This window comes from Mercenaria mercenaria, chromosome 18 (genome assembly GCF_021730395.1).
Source record: "Mercenaria mercenaria strain notata chromosome 18, MADL_Memer_1, whole genome shotgun sequence".
Classification (NCBI taxonomy): domain Eukaryota; kingdom Metazoa; phylum Mollusca; class Bivalvia; order Venerida; family Veneridae; genus Mercenaria; species Mercenaria mercenaria.
The window spans coordinates 9761104-9788676 of record NC_069378.1 but is presented as its reverse complement, the minus strand read 5'-3'; the positions used below and the strand labels follow the sequence as shown (position 1 = coordinate 9788676).

The window sequence follows — 27573 nt, the reverse complement described above, 5'->3', positions numbered from 1 at the left end:
GATGTATAAGTCCAAGTTTGGAAAAAAACCCTCAATTAGTTCATGAGAGGATGTTTAAATTTCCTATTTTAGCTCTGGTGACCTTTAAAATGGCCAAGTCAAATCACTTTTAAAAGTTTTAGAGAAGACATAACAAAGATACAGACCAAGTCTGGTGCAGATCCACCAAGTCTTGTGTAACCGTGACAAGTAGTCTCCGAGGAGAAGACACTTGAATATATTGACACAAGACAATGGATGCCGGATCATCCACCCGAGTTAATAGCTCACTCTGAACAAAAATCAGGTGTGCTAATGGTGAAATAAAACAAGTTAAATAAAAGTTTAAAATATTTCATTTAGCTAAGAGCATTTATTGCAAATATGGACATTGAAGATATACACTGAAAAATTTATTTGTTTTCAATGTCTCTAACAGAAATAATCAGCCAAAGCATACAACTGTGAACAGTTCTTGACTCGTATATTATGCGAATAAAATGGAAATACTTTTTCATCAAAAAGGTCTAATAATGTAAATAATCTAATAACTTTTAAAACTTGAATGTTCTATTACCATCATATTGATAAGAATTCCATTGGAAAGTTCAAATAATGTAATAAAGTACAATAAAATGCACTACTCTGAAAAAATATAAGCATACCATCACATTTTCTACAATCTGAGGTATACAAGATCAAAGTACCACATACATTTTCAGGTATTGTTTACTGGGTTATCTCTCTTTTGTTTTTGTTTTGGGTTTAGCACCATTTTTCAACAGTATTTCTGTTATGTAACGGCAGACAGTTAGCCTAACAAGTGTTACTGGATTCTGTACCAGTACAAACCTGTTCTCCGCAAGTAACTGCCAACTTCCGCACATGAGATGTCTGAAAGCTGCTAAATTCATAGTCATTTCAAAAAGATTTTCTTTATAAATCTGCCAGATAGTCTTTTCTTACACAAAAAAGTGGGTATTAAGAACATTAAACAGCATCATTATATTGTTAATAAATAAAATAACAGTTTCTAGCACATATAAGAACCATTTCATTCATTTGAATTACACAAGTATTGCATAAGAGAATATAATTTACAGTAAGGGCAATGGGGAAACAAGCATGGGAATATTTATTTCTGATGCAAAAATATCATGTAAACCACAAACATTTGGCCTGACACGTTAAGACTTCTTCCCACACCAATCACCAAATTATCACATTTTGTTTTCAAGCATTCTGATTTGATCTCTGTCCTGCATAAGTGTTTTCCAATCCTCTGAATCTCTTAATATACCACTTATGCCAAGCTTTCCTTTACAAGTCATTAATGTTAAAACAGTGTCCATATATTATATGCAGACTAGCTTACCAAGATGACGAGAGTCACACTGATACCCCTTCAAAAGTGAGCACTGCAGGGAATGTTTTGGTAGTCTAAGATCTTTTTTTGTTTTTTTTTTGTTGGATTTAACGTCACACCAACACATGATAGGTCATATGGCGACTTTCCAGCTTTAATGGTGGAGGAAGACCCCAGGTGCCCCTCCGTGCATTATTTCATCACGAGCGGGCACCTGGGTAGAACCACCGACCTTCCGTAAGCCAGCTGGATGGCTTCCTCACATGAAGAATTCCCACAAACACATGTCTTTACAAGGATTACAACTTGACCAACCAGAATGATAAACATATAAATTTCCTGGATTACAGGTTTATTTACAACCTGACCCGGCAGAATCAAAATATCATCTCTGTACCAGGATTACAACCTGACCAGCCAGAATCATAAACACAAGTCTTTACTAGGATTACAACTGGTTTGTTTGTTTGTTTTGGGTCTAACAGTATTTACTAACAGTATAACCTAACCAGTGTTCCTGGATTCTGTACCAGTACAAACAAGTTCTCCACAAGTAACTGCCAACTTCCCCACATGAATCAGAGGTGGAGGACGAATGATTTCAGACACAATGTCTTTTATAAAATCGTCACAGATAACATCTGTCTCACCCAGGGATCGAACTCCCAACCCTGCGATCGGTAGATCTGCGCTCTCCCCACTGAGCTAAGCAGGTGGGTGGATTACAACTTGACAAGCCCTAAGCATAAATACACCTTTGTACCAGAATTAAAACATAATAAGATACATGTCTGCACATGTAAATGTTCCGGGATATAACAAGAGGTACTGCTTTTAATCAGCTTTTCTTTAATTTAAAAGTAAAAAAAAAAAATAGTTCATACACCTGAACAATTTGACAATAGAATGAGTATACTGTTAGAATTAGGGTCAAAATCAGAAAGGTAGTACATGTGGCAAAAATCAACGGAAAGCTTTTCTTCCCAGTCAAATATTAATATAATATTCACTGTTAATTAACTCGTGCACAATTTTACTTCATTAAAATGAACATTACCACAGCTGATTATCTCACTTAGTAAAACCTGAAATCTTAATGGTACCATCTGTTGTGGCATGGACTCCATTGCTAATAAATGATTTAATTGTTGTAGTAAAATGTCCTAGTATGACAAACAATCATTATTTCTTTTTGGCAGTCAACCCAGCTCCTGCATTGAATTTTATATACAAAATGTCCCCATCTTCAACTACATACTCTCTTCCCTTCTGTTTGTACTTCCCAGCAGCCTGAAATTAAACAATGTCAAAGGTTAAACTAGAAATGTGTCCATGATGTCCACGCTGATGCCTCCACTACTCACTGTAGAGTCATATGGTACTTGTTAACAATGCGATACTAAGTAAAAATTTCATATCACCTCAGGTGGGGCCATGAGTCATTTAGTTTTTGTTGCCACCTACCTAGATACCAAGATTAAAGTAAATAACTTGAATGGTTATTAAGTTTGCTCCACGCATGGTAAATTGCCAATACCTCACACATGGAATAACAACCACCCTTTACACATTGTAAAAAGTCCATACCGTAACCATGGTAAAATGATCATACCTTACAAGCAGCCTCTGAACCAGCCTCCTTAAAATCTGCATAAGCCATTGTTTCTGCCATGATAAACCCTTTCTCCATATCTGTGTGAATCCTTCCAGCTGCCTGAGGTGCTTTTGTTCCACGCTGAAAAAATTGTTCCAATGTTTAAACAGATATCTGTATGTAATTTTGGCATTTTCCTTTTAATGGCAAGTTGTGTGTGTGTTGAGGCACTTTATGTTGACAAAATGCAAACTTGCTTAACAGAACTTCATAATCACATGCAAAATGCCAAGTGACATTACGGGTAACAAGCTTTGACACAAAATTTGGGTAGTAAAATAGACTTAAACAAGAGCTGTCTCTTGACACTGCGCTGGACTATTGGAAGAACTGATGTGGGGTCAAAATATTACCATAGAATTTCAGACAAAAGAAGAAAAATAGATAAGACAATCAATGTACCTGTTTTTGTGAAACTGGATAAGTATTGCACTATATGGCAATGTGTGACCATAAGGTAAGCAAGTGTTCAAAGTTTCAAAGCCACATGTCAAACAGTTTTGACAATATCTGGACTTGTATGAAAATTGAACTGATTTTTTAAGTCCAAAAATGGCCATAATTCAGCCAAAATACTTGACAGAGTTATGTACTCTTGCCTACAGATAATGATCGTGATGATTAACAAGTGGTCAAAGTTCAAAGCCACATGTCAAATAGTTTTGACAAAGCATGGACTTGTACGAAAACTGAATCAATTTCCAAGTCCAAAAAGGGCCAAAATTCAGCCAAAATAGTTGACAGAGTTATGTACTCTTGCCTAGAGAGAGAGACTATTATAATGAACAAGTGATAGGTTTCAAAGCCATAAATGTCAAACAGTTTCCACAAAACATGAACTGGTATGAACAACTTAACCAAGATTTTATGTTAAAAGGGGCTATAATTCAGACAAAATCTTTGATAGAGTTATGTACTCATGCCTAAAACTCGGCATGATGATGGTACACCAGTGTTAAAAGTTTCAAAGCTTTATCTCGAAAGGTTTTCTCAAAATGTGGACTAGTACAAAAAACTTAACCAAGGTGTGATGCCGAAGCCATGATGAGTAGGATAGCTCTACTTATTCTTTAGTCGAGCTAAAATGTTTTTTTTACTGACTTCACTGTAACATGAGATTCATAATCAACTGTCAGGCATAACTGCGCAGATCACCTAGTCATGTTTCTTTGATCTACTGACCACAAAATTGATACAAGTCATTTATTCTGATCAAAACTGCCAATCAAGTTTTAAAGTTCATGTGCTGAAGCATTCTTCAGTTATCAAACAGAATCTGATTTAAAGATCATGATCACCAAAACCTCTGACCATCAAACCACAAAATCCATGGGGGTCATCTGCCTGCCACGAATATCAAACACGAGCAGTTTCTGAGCAGACGGCATTGTGTCTGAAATCATTAGTCCTCCACCTCTGATTCATGTGTGTAGTTACTTGTGGAGAACAGGTTTGTACTGGTACAGAATCCAGGAACACTGGTTAGGTTAACTGCCCGCCGTTACATGACAGAAATACTGTTGAAAAAACCGCATTAAACCCAAAACAAACAAACAAGGTCACTGATGTATGGACAAACAGACAGGTTGGCAGATGGACAATCAGATTACTACATGCTGCCTTCCAGGGCATTAAACACAGTCAACTAACATACTACTGAAAAGAAGCTTAAATAAAACATTCTAAAACAAAGTTATAAAGACCTGTATTGTCCAAGCTTTAACTTCATCTTTTCCTCCTGTGAAAAAGTATATCAAGCCCAATGTTTTATATCCATTCACTATAATCTTCTCTAAAGCACTGAAATAAAAAAAACACATTTTATTTAGGCTGATGCTGAATGCAAATATGGTAACCTTATATCGAGATTAAATGAGGATTTAAACATTGTCATTACACTGGCAGGTTGGGAACAAACAAATACAATTTGCAGAAGTTGACTGTCTATTTTTTGTAACTTTTCACAAGGGAGATCATCCTAACTCCTATATGGAAAAGGTAAGTCTTCTTTGGTTCTCCCTTGAAAATCTCTATGACCGTAACAGTCAACTTAAATTCGGATAGTGTGTGTGTGTGTGTGTTCGGATTTAACGTCTTTTGCAACAATTTTTCAGTCAGTCTACTTGTAGCGATGAGCGCAATGCCCAACTTTATAGTGCTGCTTCACTGGAATATCACGCCGTAGACACGTGACATGATACCCCACCCAGTCACATTATACTGACACCGGGCTGACCAGTCCTAGCACTATCCTCTTAATGTTAAGCACCAAGCGAGGAAGCTACCAGTACCATTTTTTACATTATTGGTATGATGCAGCCAGGGATCGAACCCACGACCTCCCACACCTGAAGCGGACACTCTACCATTAAGCTACTGAGGCGGTGTATTTTTGGATAGAGTTGCAGATATCTGACAGTCGAATAATACTGAATTTTTTTCTTTGAATCTGAACTGTTTATTCCAGATGTTATGTATACTATCAACTGAACAACCTCCAGCACAAGTCATATAATTTTCAAAGCTAATTAGACAAGTTGTATACAGTAACAAAGAAAGGAGGACTTAGTAAATTGAAAGTGCAAGGAATCCCAGATGCTCAAGCATATCATCTATGCTTGAACTAGCAATGTTTCACTATACTGTGAAAACATTTCACTTCATGGTGTTGGCCAAATATACTATCTGCTGGATTTTGACTTTAAAAGTCAAAATAAAATAAAACTACTGGGAACTTTACATGTGTATTGGGATTAAATTCAAGACACACTTCTCTTATTAACACGTTAGATGCCATAGTTTTAAAATTGCTAGTATATACATACAGGAAAAATTGACATTTGGTAAGTGATCACTAAAAGAACATTTCAAAATAAGACTAGCAGTTCCGGAGCATTGTATCATTTGAATATTTTTTCCATCTTTAATTCTGATTGTCCCTATGTGAAGCTAAATGGAACAGTCTGATAATTTTGTTCTAGAACAATACAGGGTATATACATGCATTATTTCATCATCATCTGCAAAAGGATTTTAGAAATGTGGTTTGAAAAGTAATGTGATGCCAGACAGACAGACAGATGCAAGTAATTCTGATAACTCATATGGAGAATGTTGTGCCCTGATGAGCTAAAAATATGCAATGTCTCTATGGCTAAGTGGACAAGGATGCTGTTGACCAAGTTTGGTCAAGATAAAGAATTTAAATGTTTCTGCTGTTAGGGGTCAAGCATAATAATCTAAAGAAACCTGAGAGAGGTCTATACAATGATGCTACATACCAAGTTTCATGAAGATCCATTAAGTCATTCATAGAAAAAAAAATTAAAATCATTTTCTACTTTCACTTCTTTTGGCCCATACAAGTTGTCAAGTGGAACCATCTGAATATATATCACTAAGAAAGATCCATGCCATGATACTACAGATCTGGTTTAGTGTAATTCTGACAAGGGGGTTATTAGAAAGTGTAAAAATGTTGAAACAGGACCATGTGCTCCGAAACATCCACCTATACTGTATGTTAGATGAGCTAAAAACAACATATAAAACCTTTGAGCATTGTGTTCCTTCATGTATGCTTCCCTTTCCTCATCAGACTGTAAATCAAGGAGGTTGGTCTCAAACTGTCCACTGAACAATATAACCATTGCACCAGGATCATTTGTGTCTATCCATTCCTTTATTTTAACTAAACTGCATAAACAAGAAATACAGTAAGACATGGTGGCAGACAGGTACCTATCTATAATGCTTATTCATAATGAATGTATAAACCAGCAAAACCATATGAACTGATGAAAATGCAAAGAAATGTAACGAACACTTTAAGTTTTTAGAGATAGTACTATTTTTTTCCAAACTACAGATATTAAACATTAAAGCTTTGAAGAACATGCAAATGTTCATATATCTATATTTAAGTTTCAACAAAGTCACAAACTTCTTAGCATATTTCACAAATCCACAAATAAATTTTGGTATAAAGAAAAATATGTGATCAAAAATAGACATTCATTTAAAGCAGGCCTGCATGGTCACTGCCAATATCGAAAAATTAAGTAACTCAAGAGTGACTGGTAGTATCTAGCTGGTTATCAAACCTGTCCAAGATAATTCTAACCAAGTTTGGTGAACATCAGATATGTACTGCTAACACTGTCAATTTTTCCAATTTTGAGTCATTCATGGGCCATAACTCAGACGCCAGAAAGATGGAAGATCCAGCTGGTTATCAAACATGGCCGAGATATATAATGCCCATAGACACCATGACCAAGTTTGTAGAACATTCAATTCTGAACTACTCATATTCGAGAGTGGACACTGTCAATGTTCATAACTTTTAGTAATTCAAGGGCTAAATTTCAGCGCCACTGGTACAATCTATCTGATTACTGAACATACTGAAATATATATTCCCAGACATGTTATGACCAAACTTGGTAGTGTGTGTGGAGACCACCCACTGCCACAGATAATCACATAATACGATTCATTTCACTGGCTTATAAAAATAAGGGAATATCATGGGAGGGGATTTGTCTGCTTTTTTAAGTCAAAAGAAGGGGTTGCTGTTGGAGGGTTTTGTCCCACTCTCGTAAGTCACCTTATTTGTACCGCCCATTTGACAGATACTGCCCAGCCCAGAAAAACCAGATTTCCCAGGCTGAAAAGCCTGAACTGGTAATACTGTGTCAACCTTGCCTGATTTACCTGTTTATATATATACTCACAATTTGTTTTTCTTTCGTATATAGTCTTTCTCTGATAGATTTACTAGATAAATCACTGGCTTGGCTGTTATAAATAAGTGCATGTTCAACACATCTATCTGAAATGTAATACAACCATTTTAGTGGAGTACAGTGATTTTATTTCCTTTCATCTACAGTAATGCACTGTATCTTTTTCAAGGTACTGTAAAATCATTAATTTTTGTAAAACACTTAATGCATTTTTATTGCAGAGTCAAACCACTAAATTAAATCCAAAATTAGTAAATTTCCCATTCATTTTATGTTCAAACAAGAATTTGTAACAGGGTAACCAACCTCCCCTGCCTAGGGACATATTTCCAACAAGAGCACCACCTACGGGTGCCATCCCTTGTCTGCAAGTGCAGGACAGTATGTAAGAAATGAGTTGTACTTCAGAATTTCTAAGTTTAAAAAGGACCATAATTCTGATAAAATGCATATCAGAATTACGGTTTTGGCCTACATAGATGCTAAACAAGCTGTAGCTCTTACAATGTTTGAGAAAAGGCCGACCTAAAACAAAAAATTTAACCAATGCCGATGCTGACACTGACAATCAAGTGACGACAATACCTTGTAGATTTTTTTCAAAAATTAGATGAGCTAAATATCATGTAGAAACTAGAGCTGCTTTTGAGAAAAGCACAATGTCTCCCACAACTGCCTAATCATCTAAATAGTAAGTCAGTCTTTATATACTGTTTACTCACTAACAAGAGGGCCATGATGGCCCTATATCGCTCACCTGTTATCATTGCACTTTAGGACAAGAAAGTCATCAGAAAAAATATCTAAGTCCAAAGGACAGTAACAACAAAGGGAAGAAATTTAACCAAAAAGAAAAAAAAATCTTACAAGGTACAGATATGTCAAAATACACCTAAAAATTGGAGGTACCATCCATGTTGTACCACAGAAAAGTGGTCTCGGTTTTTCCCTACGGCCAATGATAAAAAAGTTACTAAAAATAAGCTATTTATAGTAACATAAAAGGGAAGTAATTAAAAAAAAAAAAATTATTGTAAGTGAACAAAAGAAGGATCTGCCAAATAAATCTGTTGACATAAATGAAATTTCAGATCAGTATCTTCATTAGTTACGGAAATATACCCATTTTAATTTGAAATAAACTAAAAGGGAGGTAATTTGACATAAAATCAGTCCACAGTTATCTACCCTGATTGGCTCACTCCAACTAATGACAATAACGAAATTTCAAATAAGTCCTATAAGAACTTACTGATATAAATCCATTTTGATTACAATCAGGGGAGTTAATCAGATATAAAATACTTCTGAACCTACGCTTGGATCTGATTTGTCATAGCATCCAAGAATTATTGTTGTTGAAGTTATTTTGGAAGTTTGTATAAAAAAAAACCATAAATGAAGTCTCTATATGGCTGCAAAAGCCAAAATAGCCAATTTTGGACCTTTAAGGGGCCATAACTCTGGAACCCATGACGAAATCTGGCCAGTTCAAGAAAGGAACCAAGATCTTGTGGTGATACAAGTTGTGTGCAAGGGTGTTCACATAATACACACCGCTCTTCTAGAACCGTATAAAAAAGCCAATTTTCAGTAATTCAAGGGCCATCGAACTTATCGAACTTGGCCAAGGATTTATGATCAAACACATTTTGTTTAAGTTTGGTGAAGATCGGATAAGAAATGTTCGACATAGAGTGCGGACAAGATTTGTGACAGACAGACACACAGACAGGAGTAAATCAATATGTCTCCCACATCACTGTCTGGTGGGAGACATAAATAAGGCCTCTAGTGTTAACTAGAAGATGCTTTTGTAAACAAGAGGACCATGATGGTCCTGAATCGCTCACCTGTCCCCACATGACCCAGTTTTGAACTGAGTATGATGTCGTTTTTTTCTATTATTTGACAAAGTGACCTAGTATTTGAGCTCATGTGACCCAGTTTTGAAATTGACCTAGATATTGAGATAACAAGAGCTGTCGGAGGACAGCAACGCTCGACTATTCAACAGCCTTGTCGATTGAATGAATACGAAAGTCGAAAAAGGGGCATAATTTAAAAAAAGCAAAATAGGGTTATGGAACCTGCATAGTGCTTATCAGCTCATGACAGTGGACAAGTGTGTGAAGTTTCAATCCATTCCCATTAGAGGGTACTGAGATACCAGCTTACATATAAGAATTTAACCCAAAACTCCTAAGTTTAAAAAGGTGCATAATTTTGTAAAATGCAAAGTTGAGTTATTGACCCTTTGCACTGCATGTCATATCATGACAGTGAACAAGTGTGTGAAGTTTCAATCCTTTCCCATTAGTGGATACTGAGATACCAGCTTACATACAAAACCTTAACCAAAAAATTCTAAGTCGAAAAAGGGGCATAATTTTGTAAAAAAAGCAAAATAGAGTTATGGAACCTGCTTTGTGCATGTCAGATCATGACAGTGAACAAGTGTGTGAAGTTTCAATCCATTCCAATTAGTGAGTACTGAGATACCAGCTTACATACAAAACCTTAACCAAAAATTTTTAAGTCAAAAAAGGGGCATAATTTTGTAAAAAAGCAAAATAGAGTTATGGACCTGTGCAATGTAAGTCAGTTTATCATAGTGAATAAGTGTGTGAAGTTTCAATCCATTCCCACAAGTGGTTACTGAGATACCAGCTTACATACAAAACCTTAACCAAAAATTTCTAAGTCAAAAAAGGGGCATAATTTTGTAAAAAAGCAAAATAGAGTTATGGGACCTGTGCAATGTAAGTCAGTTTATCACAGTGAATAAGTGTGTGAAGTTTCAATCCATTCCCACACGTGGCTGCTGAGATACCAGCTTACATACAAAACTTAACCAAATCGGGACGCGGACGCGGACGCAGACGCCGACGCCGACGCATGGGCGAGTCCAATAGCTCTACTATTCTATGAATAGTCGAGCTAAAAATTATGACCAAGTTTCATGAAGATCCATTGAAAAATATGGCCTCTAGAGAGGTCACAAGGTTTTTCTATTATCTGACCTAATGACCTAGTTTTTAAAGGCATGTGACCCAGTTTCGAACTTGACCTAGATATCATCAAGGTGAACATTCTGACCAATTTTCATGAAGATCTCATGAAATATATGGCCTCTAGAGAGGTCACAAGGTTTTTCTATTTTTAGACCTAATGACCTAGTTTTTGACCACACGTCATCCACTTTCGAACTTGAGCAAGATATCATCAAGGTGAACATTCTGACCAAGTTTCATGAAGATCCATTGAAAAATATGGCCTCTAGAGAGGTCACAAGGTTTTTCTATTATCTGACCTAATGACCTAGTTTTTAAAGGCATGTGACCCAGTTTCGAACTTGACCTAGATATCATCAAGGTGAACATTCTGACCAATTTTCATGAAGATCTCATGAAATATATGGCCTCTAGAGAGGTCACAAGGTTTTCCTATTTTTAGACCTAATGACCTAGTTTTTGACCACACGTCATCCACTTTCGAACTTGAGCAAGATATCATCAAGGTGAACATTCTGACTAATTTTCATGAAGATCCATTCAAAAATAAGGCCTCTAGAGAGGTCACATGGCTTTTTTATTTTTAGACCTAATGACCTAGTTTTTGACTGCATGTGACCCAGTTTCGAACTTGACCTAGATATCATCAAAGTGAACATTCAGACCAACTTTCATGAAGATCCATGGAAAAATATGGCCTCTAGAGAGGTCACAAGGTTTTTCTATTTTTAGACCTAATGACCTGGTTTTGGACCGCAGGTGACCCAGTTTCGAACTTGAGCTAGATATCATCAAGATGAACATTCTGACCAAGTTTCATGAAGATCCATTTAAAACTATGGCCTCTAGGGAGGTCACAAGGTTTTTCTATTTTTAGACCTACTGACCTAGTTTTTGACCGCACGTGACCCACTTTCAAACATGGCCTAGATATCATCAAGGTGAACATTCTGACCAATTTTCATGAAGATCCATTGAAAAATATGGCCTCTAGGGAGGTCACAAGGTTTTCTATTTTTAGACCTAATGACCTAGTTTTTGACCGCACGTGACCCACTTTCGAACATGGCTTAGATGTCATCAAGATGAACATTCTGACCAATTTTCATGAAGATCCATTGAAAAATATGGCCTCTAGGGAGGTCACAAGGTTTTTCTATTTTTAGACCTACTGACCTAGTTTTGGATAGCACGTGACCCAGTTTCGAACTTGACCTAGATATCATCAAGATGAACATTAAGACCAACATTCATACAGATCCCATGAAAAGTATGGTCTCTAGAGAGTCACAAGGTTTTTCTATTATTTGACCTACTGACCTAGTTTTTTAAGGCATGTGACCCAGTTTCTAACTTGACCTAAATATCATCAAGGTGAACATTCTGACTAACTTTCATGAAGATCCATTGAAAAATATGGCCTCTATAGAGGTCACAAGGTTTTTCTATTTTTAGACCTAATGACCTAGTATTGGACCGAACATGACCCAGTTTCGAATTTAGCCTAGATATCATCAAGATGAACATTCTGACCAATTTTCATGAAGATCAATTGAAAAATATGGCCACTAGAGAGGTCACAAGGTTTTTCTATTTTTAGACCTACTGACCTAGTTTTGGATAGCACGTGACCCAGTTTCGAACCTGACCTAGATATCATCAAGATGAACACTAAGACCAATTTTCATACAGATCCAATGAAAAATATGGCCTCTAGAGAGGTCACAAGGTTTTTCTATTATTTGACCTACTGACCTAGTTTTTGACGGCACGTGACCTAGTTTCGAACTTGACCTAAATATCATCAAGGTGAACATTCTGACTAACTTTCATGAAAATCCATTGAAAAATATGGCCTCAAGAGAGGTCACAAGGTTTTTCTATTTTTAGACCTACTGACCTAGTTTTTGATCGCAGTTGACCCAGTTTCGAATTTGACTTAGATATCATCAAGATATCCATTCTGTCCAACTTTCATAAAGATCCCATGAAAAATGTGACCTCTAGAGTGGTCACAAGCAAAAATTTACGCACAGACGCACGCACGACGGACGCTGCGCGATCACAAAAGCTCACACTGTCACTGTGTGACATGTGAGCTAAAAAGCGCATGTCTCCCCCAATGCATAGTCATATAGGCAAGAAGTCAATAGGGGATATGAGCAAAACTCAAAGAGACACTGATGGTTGGCTGCAACTTGGATCATCTACTTGGTATGTCCAATCATCCCACTAAGTTTCAACATTCTGGGCCTAGTGGTTCTCAAGTTATGAATTGGAAACGGTTTTCCATTTTTAGGCTCCTGTGACCTTGACCTTTGATCGAGTTACCCCAAAAGTCCTGTAAGTCCTATCACCCAATGAAGTTTGAAGGTTCTAGGTCAAATGGTTCTGAAGTTATTGATTGGAAATGGATTTCCATGTTCTGTCTGCTGTGACCTTGACCTTTAACAAAGTGACCCTAAAATCAATACGAGTCATCTGCTCTGCATGACTAATCATCCTATGAAGTTTCAACATTCTGGGTCAAGTGGGTCTCAAGCTATTAATAGGAAATAGTTTTCCATGTTCAGGCCCCTGTGACCTTGACCTTTGATGGAGTGATCCCCAAAACAATAGGAGTCATCTACTCTTTAAGTCCTATCACCCTATGAAGTTTGAAGGTTCTAGGTCAAATGGTTCTTAAGTTATTGACCGGAATTGGATTTCCATGTTCTGTCTGCTGTGATCTTGACCTTTAATAGAGTGACCCCAAAATCAATAGGGGTCATCTACTCTGCATGTCCAATCATCTTATGAAGTTTCAACATTCTGGGTCAAGTGGTTCTCAAGTTACTTACCGGAAATGGTTTTCCATGTTCAAGCCCGTGACCTAGACCTTTGATGGAGTGACCCCAAAAACAATAGGGCTCGGCTACTCCATAAGCCCTGTCACCCTATGAAGTTTGAAAGTTCTAGGTCAAATAGTTCTCCAGCTATTGATCGGAAATTAATTGTGATGGACAGAAGGAAGGACAGGGCAAAAACAATATCTCTCCCCCCCCATGGGGGGGGGGGGGGGGGGGGAGAGACGAATAAATGTTGCCTCTACAGTGTGAACACTGTTTATCTATGATTTGAGCTAATGGCCTAATTTAATACCTCGGGTGACCAAGTTTTGAACATAACCCAGATTTTAAAAAGACAAACATTCTTTCAAAGTTTTAAAATGATCAAACAGAAAACTTAGGGGTGTTAACAAGGTTTTTCTACGATTTAACCTAAAAATAATAAGGAATGGGTTATTTACTAGGAAGGAGAAAATACAGTGTATTTGAAACACATTTTTACCTCTTTTGCATCAAAGCTGAGATTTCTGACCCACTTCTTATCTTCCAATGCTTCTCGAACTTTCTTCAAACAATCCTGTAATACAATAAACATTTGTTTATAAAAATATCAAAACAGAACAAGAGCTTCACAGGAGACAGTGCGCTTGCCTATTTTGATGCTGGATTGTGAAATTGGGCACATCTGAGGAAGCTGGAGCTGTCACTGGAGTGACTCCAATGTGGATAAAGAAATATGTCAATAGTTTAACTCTGTGTCAAAAGTATTAATTAATAACAGAGACAGAGATATAATGTATCAAAACAATAAATAAGTATAAAAGGGACATAATTCATGGAAAATTTCTGCAAAAGTAATGCACCATGTGTTAAATCATGTGACTAATGATGTGGAATAACTATTTGAAGAGTGAATCAAATCTATTTAGTAATAATTGAGATAGCGCAAAAGTGCATCACAACTTGAACCTGAAATTCTAAGCATCTAAGTGGGCATAACTCATTACCTATTGGTGCCAGCACTATGGACCTTGTGTCATATGGCATGGGTGATAATGTGGGACAAGCATTTCAAGTTTGTATCAAGTCCATTTAGTAACAACAGGGATATGGTGAAAAAGCATCAAAATTAAACTGAAATTATGAGTAAAAAGGGGGCATAGTTCATGAACTTTCAGTCATTGACAAGAAGATTTTTAAAAGTTTTTTTCCTATATAAGTCTATGTAAACTTAGAACCCCCCCCCCCCCCCCCCCCCCCCCCCCCCCCCACCACCCCCGCCAGCACCACAGGGTCTCTTTTTAACCTAGAGGCATAATTTGAACAATTTTGGTAGAAGACCACTAGGCAATGCAACATACCAAATATATAAAGCCTAGGCCTTGCAGTTTCAGACAAGAAGATTTTTAAAGTTTTTTTCTATACAAGTCTATATAAAACTTAAGATCCCCGGGGCGGGGCCTCTTTCCATCACAGGGTAATAATTTGAACACACTTGATAGACCATAAGGCAATACTACATACCAAATATCAATGGCTTAAGTTTTGTGGTTTTAATAAAGAAGATTTTTAAAGTTTTTCCCTATATAAATCTATGTAAAACTTGAGACCCATGGGGCAGGGCCTCTTTTCACCCCAGGGATATAATCTGAACAACTTTTATAGAGGACCATTAGCTGATGTCACCTGCCAAATACCGAGGCTCTAAGCCTTGTGGTTTTGGACAAGAAGATTTTTAAAATTTTCCCTATGTAAGTCTTTGTAAACCATGTGACCCCCAGGGCTGGGCTATATCTGACCCTAGGGGGATAATTTGATGATGCTTCGTACCAAATATAAAAAGCCCTAGCACCTCTGGTTTTGGACAAGAAGATTTTTAAAGTTTTCCATTTTGGTTGCCATGGCAACCAGACAGAGTTCTGCATGGATTACAGTTCTTTGGGCAATTTTGAAAGGGGCCACCCAAGGATAATTTCTGAAGTTTGGTGTAAATCTGCCCAGTGGTTTTAAAGAAGAAGATTCTTTTAGAAATTGTTGAAACACGCCGACGGGTTTGGCGCAGGTGAGGTAATAATAAATTCGATTATTCATTTCCCCTAAAAATTGAACAAGCGACGCAGACAATAAGTCAGTTTGAACTATTTCTGGTGAAAACGAAAGTAGAATTTATGCGAGTCGCTGTATGATAAAATGATAGATTTTGATTTGTTTTGCTGATCAGTTGATGACCAAATATTTGAATATTCGTTCGGAAGGTGGACCGAATATTCGAATACCAAAAATGCTATCTGTTGCCATCCCTACGATGAATATTGTAAAACTTTCTTTCCATCTGTCAGAGGCTACCATTATATTAAAAGAAATCAGTGTGCTGTAAATTCTTACATATTCATGCTTTTTTGATTTATCTCCGCCCCTTAAAACAGCTCTTTCTATATTGTCCATGTGTTTATTGAGATATTCTATATCTTTTAAGCGTAACTCGTCATGAATGATAGACAGATCTCTCTGTGGGTCGACATCACCTTCTACGTGTACCACTTCCTCATCAGAGAATGCTCCTGAAAAACAGTTAAAATGCTGTAAACTCCTACAAACTGAAGCATCAGTCCACAATGTTAAGCCCGAACAATTACATAAAATTCAGTTAATATTTTAGTCAAAATCCATAGATTTGTATCTCCATGCAATTCAATTCAATTTTATTCAGGTTATAAGATCATAAGTATATAATATCATATTAAAAAAATCATACATCACATAAACATATACGTATTAAATATAAAAGACAATAATTCTAAGAATATGATATTTTAATAACTAATCATATGCAAATTTGATCTTATAGCCTGGGATGGCCCATTAAAGTAAACTTAACCACTTATTTCCAATGGGGTCCCTAAAATTATATATCCTGTAAAAATAGACAAAAGCTAAAAATGAATTGTTGTTATATAATAAGTAAGTAAATTGTCTTTTATATTCTTGTATGATGAATGGGAAAAAAAGCAATCAGTAAAAATTCTAAATAAATAATGAATCTACAAACTAAAACTGAAATTGTATCTATAGACCTATACCAGAGCTCCAGATAAGCTGCGTATTTGCATATTTACGCAATTAAAATTGCAGAAAACCCAATTGAATTCCTACAGTGTGCGTACTTAAACGCAATTAAAATTCCTAATACCCAATTCATAAAAAATCGCTTGCGTATCGCATTTTCCTTATTACTAGAACAGGTACGAGACTTTAACGCTAGACAACTGACTGGTTATACGTTACCTCAAAACAGGTTGCAATTTATCGGAAAAATCACAGGACCATTCAATCAACTGATCGGTGTTATTTGGACGCTTTGTAAACAGTTTTCTGTACGCCAACAAAAATATAAAAGAGGGCAGAAAAAAAGCATTACTGCAGCACAAACAAACAAATTAGTGGGATGTTTTGCTGTACAACAATGACAGTAATCTCTTTGTGATGATGTAGTGTCACCAATACTTGATGACATCTTATGAGAGAACGCATATTGCGGTGAACACATCGTTTGGGATATTGATGAATTGATCTCCGACTATAAATGATTGGAGAAAATATATCTTTGGTACTAAATTAAAATTAAAATACGCATGTTTGCATTGATTACAGGCATGTCAAAAGAATTTTATAAAAGATGGTACTGTTTTAATTAATCACATTTCATTACAATTTTAAGTACATTTTTTTTAAACATTGAAGTACTTTTATGTAGTTAGTCATCCTGGTTAATGATATATATATACCATGTATACTATAAGCAAACAAGGAGCTGCGTTTAATAAACGCTTGATGCCCCCGGTGGCATCCTTGTTGATACAAAGCAGCCTAAGTCCAAAATGAGGTCAATTTCAAGGTCAAGGTCAAACTGAGGTCAGATGATGTCTGAAGATGAGGAATGGTCACAGGATACATCTGCATTAGTATCAAGCCATTCTAGTTAGGGTATTCATGATAGACGAAAAGTGTCCAATTTGGTTAACCTCGTACGGACGGACAAACAGACGAACGGACGGACAGGACAATCACTATATGCCTCCCGCATCAGTAGATGCCGGGGGCATAAAAATACTCAACTGTTTGTGCGATATTGGAGAAATACCCAATTGGTTTTAGCAAATACCCAAATACTTCTGATAAGGCTGGGTAATGATATTATTTTTATCCTATTCAAATTTCCAATACCAAGTTCAGACAAAAAGTGACAGGTAAATACTTCATCAAAAGCTTATCTGGAGCTCTGCCTATACATATAAATATCTCTAAAAATTTACACTATAAAATACCATTTTGTCTCTGCCTCGCACATTTATGCGGATGTTTCTTTATTTCTTGTTTGAAACAGTTTTTGGATTTTATCTTTTTTATAGAATCAGGCAGATTATTCCAGTCATGTATAGCATTAAAAAGGAAGTACTGTCTACAAAACTATAATTTTTTGGAATAATAAAATTTAGTTGGCTGAATCTTGTTTTGGTATGTAAAGATGACACCCTCTGAAAATTATGATTGAGATATTCTGGGGATTTGCCATGGAATATATTGAAAACATGATTTAGACGGAGTTGTCGGACCCTATCCTCAACTCTTAACATACTGACCATCTCAAGAATATCAAAAGTCACCGATGACCTTGGTGGCAAATTGAAACAGCAATTTTGTCCATAACCTTGAAATTTCATTCCCAAGAATTAAATGATGACCAGAAAACAAGCCTTGTCATAGCAGGTATTTTGTCTCCTACAGTAGTATTTCCCTAACCCTTGGAAAAGTTTCTTGAAAATAATGCAATTTTCTGCTAAAATTGACATTACATCAGGAATTTTATTCCCCTTGGCCAGAATACCATGCAATCTCCCCAATAAGCAAACAAAGACTGCCTGCATTGAAAGGATACAATGTTGTAAAATCATACCATTCACAAGGACTTTTTACCTCTACCAATTTTCGCAATCAGAACTACAAACAAATTCAAAACTCATGCAACCATTTTGTTTAGTCAGAAAACAATCCCAAAACATGATAAGACCCTGGCCAGAAGAGAAGTCAAGCTGAAGCATTTTCAAAAACCTGAAAGGTTTGCTTGATAAAGTTATTTAAAAGTTTTCCTATTTTTAGCCTTAGCGGCCACTAAAATGATTCAAACGAACCATTTGAATAAATATGAATGGTGTCCATGCCAGGTTGTTACAGACCAATTTTTGAGTAATTCTCACCAATACTTTCAAGAGGCAGTTTAAGTAAAAATGGTGATGCAAGGAAATGGATACCGGACTATCCACCTACACACTAAACAAAATTCAGGTGAGCTAAAATGCATAATTTTTAATAGTAGAAACAATTATGAAGTCTGTTTTGTATCAAATCATGAAATTGGCATAGTAATAATATTACTCTTTCTACTTGGTTTATTGAAACAAATCAACAGAATTTACCTTGATAAACTAATTTTAGGTGTTGTCATTTTTCATTTATAGATCAAAACATGGTACAGCATTTTTTAACTTGGAAGTAATACCTTACCACAAGTGAATCAAATCTTAAAGCCATCATCCAGCAGTTCAAATTGATCACAAATGTAAACACTTACTGATAACATGGAATATTGCATCACAAGCGGAGATGTTTGACAAAAAGGCATTGCCTAAACCTTTCCCCTCATGAGCTCCTTTCACAAGTCCCGCAATATCCACCACGTTCAGAAATGCTGGAACTTTGCTGAAAAATAAGCAAATTCTTAAAATACAATATTATATACTTCAAAGGTGGTTAATCAGATTTCGAACAAGTAATGGATTATACGTGATCATTTACAATTACATATGTTCACTGCTGCCTACACTTGATTTTCCTTTGGGTTATTATTTAATCTGACTTTCATATTCTGGGTCCCATTCCAAGACGGTTATTTTATCATCATTATAAATCTGATTAATTAAGGCTAAGGAATGATCTAAATATAGGAACTATTTATATAATGTCAAAGATTTGCATAACCAGTCGAAATTCATTACAAATGCAAGTCTGTAAAATTATTATTACCTTTCTTTGCCTAGCTTGGTTGTGTTATCAAGATAAATTGGAAGTAAATGAATTGAATATACAGTTAGTGAAACATGTCATAAAATACTGCTGAAATGCGACTGACCTCCTTTAAAGGTATCTACAACACGTCATATTCAGGTATGCATATTCCTTTTGCTTCATTAAGTGTGACTTTGGGGAGCTTTACTGCAAACATTTCTAGCAGTTAGAAAGAAAAATGCAGTGTCACAATGTAAAACAAGAGCTTATATGTATACTGCAGAGATTTATAATGGTTACCAAAGACGCAGCTTTAACACAGGCTGCAACATTTACACCTTATTTGTGCGAAGTTTCAAGCTTAGAATATTTTCAGTAGAAAGATTTGATTGGTTTGTGGTATGACACCTAAACCTTTAGCTTTTGCAAAACAATGAAAACTTGAAACCATACCTTGCAGGCTGATAATGTTGAACTAGAAAATCATATCTAGCATCTGGAACTGGTACCCGGCCTGTACAGAAATATAAAGTTTATATCTTGATTAGTTAATAAAAGATAATAAATCAATAAGGAAAACCTGACAGACAATGATCTGTAGACGTATTTAGTAACATGATTTCTCATTGAAGTATTTATGATTTAAAAACTGTAACTAGTATACTGGCGGTACACACTCCTATCCCCACATTCTGTTTACCAGTTATACTTACATATGGCAAGTTCGTGTTTTTGTTTAGTGCCATTTTTCAACAGTACATAACTGAAGGCAGTTGCTGTATTTTGTAACCTGTTTTCTGCAAGTCACTTCTTACTTCTCCACATAAATCTCAGGTTGAGGTAAAGAGAACTTCAAAAACAATGTCTAAGTGTCACTGGGAACTAGTCACTAACATCAGCAAAAGTACCACAAATATCATTCAATCCACAGTAACAGTTTATGAAGTGTATACTGGCCTTAACTGTGAAAGCTACAAAGGACATGACTTTGTCGCCTACTGGGTATTTTTTTTTTTTTTTGCTAATAGGTCATACATGTAATTTATTCAACACTTCAAAGAAAAACAGGTGAACTTACTTTCGTTTGGATCTATGGTACAGAAAGGGAAATTTTCCGCAGTAGCAGCACTTTTTGTCAATACATTGAAAAACGTTGACTTTCTGAAATAGAAATACCACTAATTACTTGTTTATTGAAACCTACAATTTTCTGCACAGTAATTAATAGTACCACATTGTCCGATAATATTTTAAGTTGAAAATTATCAAAGACAATATTTTCCAAGCTCTTATTAAATTAATTTATTGTATTAGATATGCTCTGATACAGGTTTTTATTACAGTCACACATTACAAATCAGCATATTGTACAAACTCCACATGCTCACTTATGTTTTTTTATTTAATGAAACAGAAAGTGGTAATGTCTGACAAGAAGTGCACGTCTCAGTTCAAACATTTATAAAGAATAAAACCTTTTTCTATAACATTACATTACAGGACTTATAGCATTTTGTCATAGTATATAACTTGCAAATTTATACCCAGTCTTGAGTTTCATACTTTTCTCATTATACCCTGACTTTAATTTCATACTTTTCTCATATATAATGATACATGAATTTTTTGAAACTTTGTTTTGAAACCCTCATATTGAGATGTATTATGTAATGTTCAACAAAAACATATTGTACAATCTTGCCTTTAAATAAAATATCTTAATTCGCGAAAATTACAACATAGTGTATATTAAACATACCCAACATTTGGCAATCCGACTATTCCTATTTTTAAATTAGTTCCGATACGTCCCAACAACGCTGGAGCAGCCTTCGCACCATCATCCTTCTTCTTTGGTGGCATGTTCACGGCCTCACTATAAAATCAACAGATGTATTAAACATGGGCTACTTTCCTATATAGCAGGCTACGGGCTACCTTTCCTGTAGCAAGTAAAGTTCTAAATAGTTGAACCCCAAGACTCAATTCTACTTGTCAACTTCCACTTTATAATTTAATAATGAATGAATGGGGTGAGTGAGTTGGGTTTTATGGTGAATCGACACAAAATGGTCATATATTGCCCAGGAAATAATTAATAATTAATGAAATGAAAGCCCTACTAATACTGTAAATCACTTTATATTCGCATGATCTTTATTTCGTGGATTCCCACACCCTGAATTATTCGCGGATTTATGAATTCGCGACGGGAGGGTCATAAATTTAAATTCGCGAAGGTTCTTATAAATCTTATATTAGCGAAATTCCAATTCCGGAAGTGGTGATTAAATTTATGCCTATTCTTCAACACCTTACTTAAGTTATGGATGCCAACGCCTTGTTAAATACATGGTCCGTAGCGGTTATTTCGTATTAGTATTTAATTGGTTACTATATTCAAACCACTCAAATTCAAAGACTCAAATTAGCTTAAGCAATGAAAATCAACGAAATAAACTAATTAAGAGTAATATTAAAACTCTCTTTATAGAATGCGCAAATTTATTTCAAATATAGAAAATTATCTTTCTTTTATGAAATTTTCAAAATCAAAATTATTTGAACATTTTGTTTAAGCATTATACTGGTTTCAGACCAGTTTCCGATAAAAAATGAGGGTTTTCATTATATTTATTTTTAAATACAAATTGTTTGCAAAAATAATCTACAAATTGTTAAACCCTAGTCTTTATTCTTTGCAAGGATGTAAACAATACCGGCCTTATCTGTGCATGCGTCCAAAAACAGGGGCTCCGAAGAGAGCATGTCCTCCATGGCTCACACCCAGCCACAATTATGAATATAATAAAAGCAACCCTATTTGGGTCATGGAGACCTGCTCCGCAGCAACTCCAACTACGAATCCCACCTCTGGGAGTAACTCCAGCATCGGCAACTATCTTTGCAACCATACACTTGCCTCTAGCTACGCCAGCACGACAGTTACCGCGGGCACTAACAATACAGCGCCCCAGAACAGAGAGTGAAAGCAAAACAACTCAAAAGATGAGGATAGCCTTAGACATATCCAATATATGTATGCAGCTTTAAAAAGAAGCAACATAGATCCTAAGTATATATGTAAAGTCTCAAGTCATTAAAGACTACACATTAAACGTACCGCATACGTATATCTAATCAAAATCATTGAAATCATGCAGAATGACCCAGAGACGACAAATAACACAAAAATATAAGATGTAACAGGTAATACTCTGGGATCCACGAGCTTCGTACTCTCAGCCCAGTAGGGATCAATATTTACGGATAGAATGGGAATACACAGCCATTTCATTTAACTTCTTTAATGTATGTTTTCTGAAATTAACAAATAAATGGCTCAACTGAGACACCATACTTTAAAGTAAATTCAGTTTATCACCACGAGGTTCAAAATGCACGGGAGTCTCGTGATAGTACATGCCTTTAATTTCACAAGGTTGAAGTGTAAACAAATAGTTAAATATGCTTCGTTTTATTTCTCATGGAAAAGATCCGACGTTTTTTTGTATTGGACTAATTATAGAACATAATATTATATGCATTTGAAGTTGAAAGTTGACTGTTTTCTACAGGACGTAATACTGAAACAAGTAAGCACTTTTACTTTTTCAGCAATATTCCTCATGTGAACTTTGACATTGTTTACGAAGAGAAATCAGTTTTGTGTTATCTTGAAATGCGTTGTTCGACTGAAATGTATTGTTCCCGGAAAAGTTCTAAAATGGTTTATTTTGGGGATTTTTGTTTTATTTATAAATTCAACACAATGTGCAATATTTCCAGTTTTTAAAAATGATTGATATTCAACTTTATTTTAGAAAAAGTTCCGATCTTTCATTAATATTTTGCCAGCGGATGCTTACTTGTCCAAGAGAGGTATGTAAAGCGAAACACTATCATTACACATTGCGTTTATTATTTAAATGTGAAGAATCGCTAACAGATTAAGGAGATCGGACAGTGAAAAACTATACTAAATGGATATCTCTTACCATGAATAAGTAGACATACATATTTCAGTAAGGAAATCTGAGGTAAAAGAACAATCATATATTTCATTCCTTGAAATAAACATGGCGGCGAAATATTTTAGAAAAACTGTGCACGTGTTTTGCGCATTAGAATGTTTAACGACATTTTCTTGAAAAAGTAATGCTCGTGTGCACTATTTTGGCATTTCTTTGATTTGAAAATAAATATTTTATAGCAATTTAGGCTGCATACGATACCAAAATTTTGCACCAAAAATGTTCATTCATTTTCTTCCAAAGCACTGTGTAGATAGGTTTCAGCGTAGCTTTCATGCTCGCAAGTTTAACTGCAGATATATCTTTTCAACTTTTATCATAGGAAGTGTCTAGGGGTACGGATCCGTACCTCTACAACCTGATTCTAGGGGTACGGACCTCCTTTTTTAGATATGTAGGGTTATAATTATATATCTTAAATTTTGTTGAAAATGAAATAAAAAAATAAGACTTAACCAGTGTTCACTTAAAACTTGGATCTAAATGGTTTACAGATACCAGCTTTCACCCGATTGTTTACCTTCTCTTTCAAAACCTAAATAACTGAGGAACTCCAAATGAATACACTGTTTCGTGCCGATAAGTTTGTTATAAAATAAACTTTTGATAACAGATAAATGAGTGCTTGTAACCCTTAAATGAATTCTATTTGAAATTCAGCAGAAAAAAAAAATAAATTAAGCATAATAATATGCACCTATTTATTTTGTTATTTAACAAGATTATTATATAATGATAATCGGCGTGGAACTGATTGTTTAATTATCGATTAACCGACATTAAGTAAAAGAAACTGTTTGTGAAAACGTCCTTTGTATCTTGTAACGGCTACCAAATGTGTGGAAAACATAACTACCCTAAGGGTTAATTATCTTTACAAATAGTTTTTTTCCCCAAGATATTTAACATTTTTCTGTTTAATCTTTATATCTTTTTTTCTGCCAGTTCGAATCATCATGATTTATTAGGTGTTCCTCGGTTATTTACGTTTCGAAAGAAAATGTGACAAATCGGGTGAACGTTGTTATCTGTAAACCATTTAGACCCAAGTTTAAGGTGAATTCTTATTTGTTATTTCATTTTCAACAAAATTTGAGATGTAAATGACCCTTAATCTCTAGAAAATCGGAGGTCCGTACCCCTAGAAAACCCCTAACAGGCTCGTCTAGAGGTACGGATCCGTACCTCTAGAATCAGATTCTAGAGGTACAGATCCGTACCCCTAGACACTTTCTTTATCATATAGATATTTTATGTCCTTGCATTTCGAAAGCTGTTTCGAGGATTCTGATTTTTCACATGAATTTCTAATTTCAATTTGCGGAAGTACCTTAATAATGATTTCATGTTTTTTCAACACTTAAGCTAAATACAGATTTTCCGATCTAAAGACATTTTGTCTTTCAAACGAGAGACAGTGTTTAAGATCAAGAGACTGTCTCTCAAATTATCCAGGGGGAGTCTCCAACCTGGTTACTGGACCCCTAGTCACTGCCAAAATCTAAATGCTGCTTTAACACATGCAGCCGTCCGAAAATGGACACTAATCGGCAAGACCTTCATGCGAATAAGAAAAATAAACTGTGCTGATACACACTTCCATATAAACCCTTGACTGAGTACTGGTACTGATGATAAACCCGAACAGAAAATGAGGTTTTTTACCTGTAACTTTTTTATTTCTGCAAATTGAAATCAATGGTCGGTATCAAAATAAAGCTTAACCTTTGCTGAAAACTTTACATAATTCAAATTTATATTTAGTAAGCAAACTCACATGAAGTGAGGGCCTGAAAAGGGTATGTAAAAAGGGGGCTGTATGAACGTTGACTGATGATAAATTCGAACCCTTTGTAATTTACAAAATTTTCTTGGTATTATTATATTGAAACTTTCCCCAAAAAGCTGCAACAGTCATTCCTGATCAAGTAATGAAAAGTTAACAAGTGTCAGGCCTTCATGTTTCGACAGTGAGCATTCGCAAAAAAACACCCTCTTCCCCAGTAATTCTGGATAAATATTTTTTATACAAATTTATGTAAGTCATTTATTTATACAGAATATTTACCAGTTTTGTATTGGCAGTGGCTAGGGTTACGGTACCGTAATCCTAGCCTCCGATTCTAGGATTACGGAAGTTCCGTATTTCTAGACAATCCTACGGGAATAGGCTAGGATTACGGAAGTATTTAAGAGACATCAAATATATATGTTAGGACATGCATAAAAGATGTTGTAAACTTACTTATTTCACCTAAAATAGCGACTTTTCATGCCTGTCATATTAGGATTTCGTGTTATCGATCCGCCATTTTGGTGGGTTAGTAAAAGAAGAAAGAGAAAAGAAAAAAATAGAGAACAATTAAAAAATGAAAGAAAAAATGCAAAATCATGACTATGAAATAATAACATTCTCTAAACACAAAACAAAATTACAATATATATATTTAAAATAAAACCCCCCAAAAAAACACGATTACTTTTTATGGAAATTGAAACGAAAAAAAAACTGAGTCATGAACTAAGCGCCTCCTCGTGATATGGCCCGGATGTAGTTGGACAATTAATTATGTAGACATTGAAAGATTGCAACATTACTATTTTCATTAAGAAGATTTTAACTTTTATCATTAAAAATCTGTCATCAACAGCGCATAAATAATTGTGCACCTATATTTTACCTACCAAAAATGGCGGATCGATAACACGAAATATTATATATACTGGTACTGATGATAAACCCGAACAGAAAATGAGGTTTTTTACCTGTAACTTTTTTATTTCTCCAAATTGAAATCAATGGTCGGTATCAAAATAAAGCTTAACCTTTGCTGAAAACTTTACATAATTCAAATTTATATTTAGTAAGCAAACTCACACGAATTGAGGGCATGAAATGGGTATGTAAAAAGTGGACTTCATGAACGTTGACTGATGATAAATTCGAACCCTTTGTCATTTACAAAATTTCCTTGGTATTATTATATTGAAAGTTTCCCCAAAAAGCTGCAACAGTCATTCCTGATCAAGTAATGAAAAGTTAACAAATGTCAGGCCTGCATGTTTCGACAGTGAGCATGCGCAAAAAACACCCTCTTCCCCAGTAATTTTGGATAAATATTTTTTATACAGATTTATGTAAGTCATTTATTTATACAGAATATTTACCAATTTTGTTTTTGTTTACACCAGTTGGTGTTGTAAGTGGAAACTATCAGATGGTGTGTTCAATTTTATAAATAACCGATTGCAATCGAATATTTCCAAGGTGTTCGACTTTATCATCTGTCCGGGTTTATCATCAGTACCAGTAGCAGACTTGAAAAATCGCTGTTTAAAGAGAAACAAGTAAGTTTACAACATCATTTATGCATGTCCTAACATATATATTTGATTCCTCTTAAATACTTCCGTAATCCTAGCCTATTCTTATAGGATTGTCTAGGAATACGGAACTTCCGTAATCCTAGAATCGGAGGCTAGGATTACGGTACCGTAACCCTAGCCACTGCCTTTTGTATTTGTTTACACCAGTTGGTGTTGTAAGTGGAAACTATTAGATGGTGTGTTCAATTTTATAAATAACCGATTGCAATCGAATATTTCCAAGGTGTTCGACTTTATCATCTGTCCGGGTTTATCATCAGTACCAGTAGTGTTACTCTGTTACTGACAGGCATGACAGGACAGACCAAGCTTACTGACCTGAACAGAAATCCGCAAACAATTTCAAACTAAACTTTAAGAAAACTTCATTCAATGCATAAATATATTAGAAATGTATCAATCAAGATTTCACACATATTACAACATTATTCAATGTTTACCGGTGTTTCAACGTGTTTTGCCCAATATGGTGAAATGTTCTGGTTCCCAAAGAAGCTGGA

General features: G+C 35.4%; 1 protein-coding gene across 2 annotated transcripts; it reads right to left on the bottom strand.

Moving 5' to 3' along the window:
* Positions 1 to 317: 317 nt before the first annotated feature.
* Positions 318 to 27573, bottom strand: LOC123537853 (obg-like ATPase 1). 2 transcript variants are annotated; one of them, XM_045321725.2, is made up of 12 exons: positions 27514 to 27573; positions 21412 to 21528; positions 20731 to 20813; positions 20106 to 20166; positions 19219 to 19346; positions 15975 to 16150; positions 14092 to 14166; positions 7736 to 7833; positions 6552 to 6695; positions 4703 to 4799; positions 2958 to 3080; positions 318 to 2635 (listed from the first exon to the last, which is right to left on the bottom strand). In XM_045321725.2, exons 2-12 carry the CDS (start codon positions 21513 to 21515, stop codon positions 2528 to 2530), a joined length of 1197 nt encoding a protein of 398 aa, XP_045177660.1. In that variant the 5' UTR covers positions 21516 to 21528; positions 27514 to 27573; the 3' UTR covers positions 318 to 2527. The 2 variants fall into 2 exon arrangements, with proteins under 2 accessions (XP_045177660.1, XP_045177661.1); XM_045321726.2 differs by having other exon boundaries at positions 27392 to 27532.